Genomic DNA, 9,031 nt, shown 5'->3' on the forward strand with positions numbered 1-9,031 from the left:
TATACCCAAACATAATTGATAGATAAAAAGATTTTTTTGGATGAGATATTCAAATATAAAATTACTTTTACTTTTCCATAAGATCTTTTAAAAAAAGATAACTCAAAAAAATATTTTTTCTTAGAAACTCACCCAAACAAGTTCAAATAAAAAGAAAAATGTTATTTGTAAACCTAAAAAATAGGGTCAAGACCCTCTAAAGTGAATAAGTTAGTAATGTGAAAAAGTAAGAGCTTAATCCTTTTTAAATTAAAATAAAAGAGCTCACACATAATAGAAGTTATTAATTTAATGATAATTAATCCCTCATTATATCACTTTACCAATCTACTCACTTTAGATGATTTAAATTCCAAAAAGAAGATAGGATCTAACCAGCTTTTGGATACAAATAGCATTAAATCGGTCATACCTCATCCAATGTATTTACCAACTTCAACCCCATGATTTCGGAACTGAATATGGATCCATACATGCCACTAATTCGCAGAAAGGCCTAGTAGGCTAATTAATAGAAAGCATTTTCTCATATGTTGCGTTGCATTGCTTAGAAGGTAGAATTCACTATCCAGAAACAGCATTAATAGAGTATTTTTGTCTTCCATTTGATCTTCGTAAATTAAAGTTGAAGTGTTGTTAAGATGTTAACCATTACGCTTTGTTGGTAGAAGAAAAGATCTTTCGGCTCATCATGTGTTGTTCAGCCGTTAGACACATCCAAAAGAATGCATTCATTTCCCGGATAAATAAAAGAGTAAAATATCGTTTTTGTTACCATCATTTGGAATAAATGCTATTGTGTTTCTATCGTTTAAATCGTTATATTTGTATCCCTAACGTTTGTAAAAATAATTTAATGTTATCATGCCCTCAATTATACTATCAAATATTGTTTTAACTAAACATCGACTCAAGTGAATCCTTGATCAGTGAAAGCTTATTTCAAGTTAACTACATGTTATTTACAAGTAAGACTTAGCTCTTGTCATAAGAACACAGAGAAGTAAGTCGATTTGTTGCAGAAACTGCAAGCCTGCAACTCAGCTTGTTATTCTAACTAACATCCTAGCCAGACATTGTACAGTATAAAACATCTGCCAATTAATTAGTAGTTCCAAAATATCTGGTCTCTCCGGTAATATCTTTTAAGATATTTTTGTACTAGAACCCTGTAAGTCCACTGTCTGTGCGTCTTGAACTCCAAAAATGCTTCTGCACTCGTATGAAAGTCCCCTTTACCAAAAGCCTCAAACACAAGTGGATCAGTTAATAATTGCGGAGAATGATCCAAGTTCAACTTGTTTAAAGCAAAGTACAGGTTTTTTCCAAGCTTTTTATCCAAGTATGCATCAACTACACAGCCATATATCACCAGATCAGGGATCACTTTCGCATCTACCATATGTTCGATGCTGAGGTGAAGGTCCCAGAACAAAGACATCCTTGAAAAGGCCAGAGCACGAATATTAAAGGTTGTAACGTCGGGCCGGAATCCAGCTTCCACCATTCTGAGAAATTCTCGCTGCAAGCTTTTCATTTTAAAATTGGCAGCATAAGAAAGTAGCATAAGATTCCATAAAAGGTTCCCCACATTTTTCCTGCCTAGACCCACATCTCTTAGGAACTCACCCAAATGATAGAATTTTCTCTCCCTTATATATGCAGAGGCCATGGCCCTGATTGCTTCCTCGTTTATCATAAATCCAGATCTCTTAACGCGTGCATATGCATTCTCCATCTCTTTCAAAGAACCAAAAATACAGTAATACAAAAGGAAAGCATTACCAGTCTTGGAACCAATACGGAAACCCCTCGAAACCATTTCCTTTACAGTTTCTTCCATCAACTCAAGCTGTCCTCCTCTTCCAAAGCATGAGATAGCCAAAGAGTAAACATGAGGTAATATGCCAAAATTTCTCCAACTGACATAATGTAGAATCTCAAGCACGCCATTGAAATTCCTGTGCTTTTCATAACCATCAAACAATTTCGAGATGAATTTAATTGATGGTACAAAAGAACTGTTAACAAGTTGCTCCCATATAGTGTGCGCTTGAGGAATGAAGCCACTCTCTGCATAGTATAACATCTCTGCAGACAAAGTAGACATTTTGGGCAGGCAATCATCAACATTCATATCATGAAAAACAATGTCAGATTTTTTTGCAAAGGAAGAACGGTCTCGATAGCCGTCCAGGCCTTTACACCGCAAGATTACCTGTTCAAATAACATGAGAGGAAAAATGTCAATTGGCATAAAGGGTAGTTCTTTAGTCTTTACATAGTTATGGCCCATCTCTTTGCGTGGCACATACCAATTTGCGGATCCCAATTCGCTGTTCTTTTGCGACCACAGTGACAGATGATTGGTGGCAACAGAAGAAGGCTGATACATTCCAAGAAAGTGAACCAGCAGCCATGGACCAATGAGAGAAAGAGACATGAGATGAAGGATCATGAGGAAGAAGCATAGGGCTGATCTGATAGTGAAATTGTGAGAACAGAGAAAGAGTAACCCTGTATAAAATTATCCTATTTAACACTGGATAACTCCAAAAAATTCATATATTGTGTAACAGAAACATGTTGAAATGCAAATAGTTATAGCATTAGCACAAAATGAAGTATTGGCAAATTTGGTTTATACATAGTTCATTGAGGATTTTATGCTTTATATTATTTCATTCAGTTATTTTTATAACACATTCTTCGTCATATATATTCATCGAAGAACTGAAACAGAAGGCATGTTTACAAAATGAGGTATTTATGATAAAAACTATTGATAACCCATGGATTTTGGAAAAGGAAAATGGGGTTAATTATTGTTGTATAAAACTGTACTGATTTAGTTGACTTACTTCACTGGTTAACCTTTATAAAAATTTGAAATTATGCTGAAATTTTTGTTAAAACTTTTATATATATTTTAGTTACTATTTTACTATAAAACGATTCTTTCAGTTGAACCACGGTTGCACCGGTTGGACCAATAAACCAGTAACTAGAATAGTTCAATGACCGGTCCGGTTTTAGAACCTTGGTGAAAACCATCTTTTTTTTAAAAAAATCTTTTTTAAAAATATAAATTGTAATTTCTCAAAAATTATATTTTTTATTTTTTTTATTACTTTTATTTTTACTATTAAAAATTTGTCAAACAGGCTAAAAAATAAAAAAATAAATCTTTTTTTTTTCATTGAAAAAAGATCTTTTTCTATCAATATAATGGTATCTAGGGGTGGCAAGCAAGCTAGCCTACCCCACCAAAAGCCCGCCAACTCCACCCCGCCTAGCGAGGCACTCCCAAATCTCTACCCCTCCCTGCCTAACAACGGATTTGCAGGCCGGCGGGCTAAGCTCGTTTATTCTCTCACTTCGCTTTTTTTTTTTTTCCGAAAAAAATTACTAAGCCATTAAACATTGGCATAAAAAGTCAATTCACAAACATTTTAATAAACCTATGATTTCTAAATTCATATAATTCTCAATTTCTTGAACAAAATAATCAAACAAGCATTGTACAAATCAAAATAAGCATTGTCCAAAGCATCGAATTAAACATTATCCAAATCTCTAATCAATCAAACATTATCCAAGTTAGAACTTGAGTAAAATACAAACATTCCAAATCAAACTTGTGAATTATGAGCTTGTGAGTAGGGTTAGGGGTGAGATGGGTAAGAGGGGAGCCTAATGGGAGTGAATTGTATTTATGGATAGGATTATTTGTTCCGAGCTGGGTAGTTGGGTTTATGGATTTAGATAGTTTTCGTTTTAGGCCTTAAAGCAAAAACATAATGGTGGGCCCACTGGACTAGCCCGCCCCACCCCACCGAAGCCTACCAAAGCCCGTGGGTTAGGCAGTGCAGGTTAGGTGGATTTTTCAAAACTCTAGCCTGGCCAGCCTTTTTTCGTGAGTTAAGCGAGCCGGCTTGACGGACTTCAGCCCGTTTGCCACCCCTAATTGTGAGACCTTTTAAATTTTAGCCCAGGTCAAATTCAACAACAGACTAGACGTAGTGCTTGAAAATAAGTTTATAACAAGCTATAGGTCAAACTCAAACTAACTAACTGCCTTACAAGTCTAACCTATATTCTAATCCTTTTTCTTCTCCATTCTCTACAAACACTAATCAAATAGATCAAATTAGTAAGGTGAACAAATAAAATGACACATCATAGAAGTTACAAATTTGATAATTAATTTTTTATTTTGTCATTTTATAATTCCGTCATCCTTTTCCAACCATGTAACACAGACTCACGCTATCTTAGAGTTCCACAAAACACATTTGGAAAATCTTCTCTAAATCACTGGTATAGCTATCGAAATCATGAGTATCAGCATGTAGGTTCCAAATCCTTGGGTCCCTTAGTTATTGTTCTCTTGAGAAATGACCAGGTTTTGCTCATTCCTCGAAAGAAGTTTTTAGCTCGATCTCTTGGTTGGAGATGGATTTATTATTGTACGCAGTTACAGAAAATATGAAGGTAAAAAAGCTAGTATTTAGTTACTTTAAGTTAACAATTTTTAAGATGCAAAATATGAAAGTAAAAAATTAGACTGATAACTAAAAATAATATGACGCCATTGTGCTCTGTCATGTATCATGTCTACAGAGAGACCGTTTACATGTAGATCTCGTTTGACCACCTCATGGATAGTTTTCTTAGGTCTTCCTCTGCCTTTCGCCCTTTGTCCATCTTCCATCTCATCTACCCTCCTGACTGGATGTTCTATCAGTCTTCTTCTCACATGTCCAAACCACCTGAGACGCGATTCAACCATCTTTTCCACAATGGGTGCTAGTCCAACTCTCTCTCTTATATCTTCATTCCTTATTTTATCCAATCGCGTATGACCACTCATCCATCTCAACATCTTCATCTCTGCCACACTCAGCTTATGTTCGTGCTCCCCTTTAGCCGCCCAACACTCCGTACCATACAGCATAGTGAAAAATGACAGGGCAGTAGGACTTGATAATATCCCGATTGAGGTTTGGAAGGGTCTTGGAGAAAAAGGCATCAACTGGTTAACCAAACTTTTTAATGAGATTTTAAGGTCAAAAAAGATGTCTGATGAATTGAGAAAGAGCATCTTGGTACCTATCTACAAGAATATAGAGGATATACAAAGTTGCGAAAACTATAGAGGGATTAAGCTTATGAGTCATACTATGAAGTTATGGAAAAGAGTGATAGAACGAAGGTTGAAAAAAGAGACACAAGTAACAGAGAACCAATTTGGATTTATGCCAGACAGATCTACCACTAAAACGATATACCTATTAAGAAGGATGATGGAGAGGTATCGTAGTAATAAAAGTGATTTACATATGGTGTTTATTGATTTGGAAAAAGCGTATGATAGGGTACCAAGAGAGATCTTATGGAAGGTTTTAGAAAAGAGGAGAATAAGAATCGCATATATTCGGGCAATTAAAGACGTATGATGGGGCCACAACTAGTGTGAAGATTCAAGGTGGTGTGACAGAGAAATTCTCTATTGGTATAAGATTGCACCAGGGATCATCCTTAAGTCCATACCTTTTCACATTAGTCTTGGAAGTACTCACAGAGCACATTCAAGAGCCTGTGCCATGGTGCATACTTTTTGCCGATGATATCGTCATTATGGGAGAGTCAAGGGAAGACCTAAATAAGAAGTTGGAGTTATGGAGAGAAGCTTTAAAAGTGTATGGTCTGCGCATAAGCCGTAGCAAGACGGAATACATGGGAAACCCCAATATAGAGGTGAAGATTGGAGAAAACATCCTACAAAAAGTTAAAAATTGTAAGTATCTTGGGTGCATCATACAGGATAATGGAGAGATTGAACAGGATGTAAATTATAGGATCCAAGCAGGTTGGTCAAAATGGCGGAGTGCATCTGGTTTTATATGCGACAAAAAAGTGCATCTAAAACTTAAAGGTAAATTCTATCGCAGCGCTAAAAATAATAACCAAAAACAATAAATTTTGCTAACCCTATAACATTTCTCATTGTTTTTTATAGACAACAGTTTCTGTTTGCAGATCTTATCAATCCTAAACACCCCACAGAACAACATGGTTGCATAATGTCCACTGTTCTCCTACAGCAAGTTCATTCAGCAACCAAGACATTGTTAACTACTAAACATAATTTAATTTCTAAACTGTGTAACTGACAAAACATGAAATGGAAACTCATTACTTTCAGCAAACTAGAGAAGAAGAAAGAAAAGGAAAAGAAAAAGGAATAAGCCAAACTAGTAGTGCATGGTTGCCAACCAAGACTCTAGAGAGTTAACTCTCGAGTTTACTATTCACACCTACCGTGCTATAGTAACCAAAGCAAGTGAAACAATGAAGGGAACCAAAAAAAATGTCAAAGCTGAAAGGAGAAAAAAAAATGGAACCCAGAATGAAATCAACTATTTAATTGGTGTGACTAATGCCTCAACTATATGTTCGATTCATGCAAGAAAAAGGAAAAGGAAGAATTATCATAAATCTCAAATGTTTACACCAAAGTTCTGAAAAACGGACCGGTCATCGAACCGCTTTAGTTACTGATTCACTAGTTTACTGGTTCAACCATAGTTCAACCGCAATAACCGTTTTATAATAAAATAATAAATAAAATATAAATAAACACACTAAAACATAATTATAATCTAATATAAACTTTAAAATATCACCCAAATTTAAAGCATTACATCAACTAAAGTCATATGATCTTAGTAAATCTGCAACATATTAAATTCTCTCAACAATAAAGCTAGATACAAGAAAGTAGCAAACATTAAAGACCATACGCTATCATGGAACTACATTCTTCTAGTTAGCACAGAGGCTAAAGAAAACTTATATCAAGAAACTTGTAGAAATGAATCCCAATTATATATTGTAGTTAAAAGCATGTAGGAACTGACTGTACAGAAATCAGAGTTTCCAACTTAAGAGACTAATTCATGAGCTGTTAGCATACATTGAAACAAGATAAGTAAAGAAAAAGAAAAGTAAAGAAAAAAGAATTTCACATGTGACTTCTTTTATAACAAATAACTCTAAACTAAATTGAATTGAAGGCCCTGGACAAAACCTAGTAAGAATTTGCAAGCTATAATTGGAAGAGAACTCTACTATTAATCAAAATCTTTAAAAGTATCCTACCGTGTATCCTACCAATGCTACAAAATTCATCATCATAGCTTCTGATTAGATTCAGTAAGCAATGCATTCAATAAGATGCAAAAGGAAACTGCAAACAAATATACTGCCCAAATGCAAGATTAAAAAAAAAAAAGCTGTTGACAGCTATTTCTATCATAATTTTAGCACTCATACAAAAAAGCTGCTTGAATAATTGGGGTTTACTGCGAGCAAAATTAAATTAGGTTAACAAAGGAGATTAAATTATCTCAAAAAACAAGCAAGATTAAATTGGTCCACTTAAATTCTGCTTCAAATCATTCGGGAAAATGAATATCCTAAACCATACTGATCCAAGCAAGCAAAGAAGAGGAACCTCTCTGAATCTGAACAATTAAAAAAAAATAAGAAAGAAAATAGCCATTACCGAATGAGCAGTGAGCAGAGTATGAATCTCAATAAACTAAGCAAGAAGACAGAGAAAACAGGGATAAGAAAGAAATAAAAAACAAAAATAAAATCAAGAAAACATAGATTACCTTCGGTCTGAGAAGTGAGCAGAGTATGAGGGAGAGGGAGCAAGAACGCCGGCGGCGATGTACGACGGACAACCACGGACGATGGGCGACGAACTTCCGAACTGGAGCTGGCGATGCGACACGAAGAAGTTGGCGAATGAGCAGAGGCGTTGGAGAACACAGCAGAGGGGACGGTGGAGGACGACTAAACGATGGTGGGATGACGGCGGTGAGAAGAGCGGCAGCGGCGGTGAATGCTAGGGTTTGTCTCCTCTTTCCTTTCTCAGAGAGGGAACAGGGAAGAGGCGAAGAGCAATGTCTTTTAGAAAGATGAAGGGATGAATGGATGATGGCTCGTGACACTCTACGAGTGTAAGACCATCTCCAGTAGGGAACTCATCTCAGTCCCTATTTATGGTCCACTTGTCATAAAAGGTGACTCCACATCAGATTTTGCGTCATAACCAATAAATAGGAACTCAATGAATCTCTCTCTTCTCCATTAGAAGAAACTAACTTTAATTCCTATTGTGGTCCCACCTAATTAATTAATTAATTAAGTAATTAAAATTAATATAATAATTATTATTTTTTAATAATATTATTTAAATTTATAAATTCAAAATAATTTCATATTATAAAATATTAAAATAAATAACTTAAATTTGATTAGTATTTTAAATTTTATAAATAAAAATAAATAATTCAACTAAAAATTATTTTATAATATATAAAAATTAAATTTATTTTTTATGTAAAATAAATTTAATTAATTATGATTTAATATAACAATATAAATAATATTTGATATTGATTTAACATAATTATTTATATTAATTATAATTTAATATAACTAATTATTAAATAATTAATATAAATAATTAATTAAATAGATATATAAGTATTTAATATATATTTAATATATTTTTTATTTTTTTTATTAACTTACCACATGGCATGATTTTATTGGTTGTTGCAAGTCCCTGCTTAGAGGGACTCTCAACCTTGATCCCCGTGAAGAGCCCTCTTTCCCTTTTCACTCCAATGGTAATTGAGTTCCCATATGTCAAAAGAGGAACTCTATTTCTTAGCATTGGAGTTGCTCTAGGCTTCAATTCCTGTTTTTTTTTTTTAATCCCAAAACGATACTGTTTGAGGCAGCTGAGTGAAAACCGGGCGGGTCTCAATTCGGTTGGACCGATTGATTTTCATCCAATTCAACAATTTCGAAACGGTTTTATATTTATCGGTTTTTTAAGTCGAGCCAAATCATAGAAAAACTTTGTTCAAAATCAGACCAATCCGACCGATAGGTTCGATCCGATTTTCAAAATCATGGTTTATACCATGTATTTTATATTTATCGGTTT

General features: G+C 34.5%; 1 protein-coding gene across 6 annotated transcripts; it reads right to left on the minus strand.

The window, feature by feature from the left end:
• Positions 1 to 922: 922 nt before the first annotated feature.
• On the minus strand, positions 923 to 8,051 carry LOC112800985 (pentatricopeptide repeat-containing protein At3g42630). Of its 6 annotated transcripts, none has more exons than XM_025843452.3 (3): positions 7,683 to 8,051; positions 2,316 to 2,475; positions 923 to 2,218 (listed from the first exon to the last, which is right to left on the minus strand). In XM_025843452.3, exons 2-3 carry the CDS (start codon positions 2,469 to 2,471, stop codon positions 1,106 to 1,108), a joined length of 1,269 nt encoding a protein of 422 aa, XP_025699237.1. In that variant the 5' UTR covers positions 2,472 to 2,475; positions 7,683 to 8,051; the 3' UTR covers positions 923 to 1,105. The 6 variants fall into 6 exon arrangements, with proteins under 6 accessions (XP_025699237.1, XP_025699235.1, XP_072093003.1 ...); XM_025843450.3 differs by having other exon boundaries at positions 2,316 to 2,517; positions 7,683 to 8,047; XM_072236902.1 differs by having other exon boundaries at positions 2,316 to 5,781; positions 7,683 to 8,045.
• Positions 8,052 to 9,031: the final 980 nt, after the last annotated feature.

Source organism: Arachis hypogaea, chromosome 5, assembly GCF_003086295.3.
Source record: "Arachis hypogaea cultivar Tifrunner chromosome 5, arahy.Tifrunner.gnm2.J5K5, whole genome shotgun sequence".
NCBI classification, from domain to species: domain Eukaryota; kingdom Viridiplantae; phylum Streptophyta; class Magnoliopsida; order Fabales; family Fabaceae; genus Arachis; species Arachis hypogaea.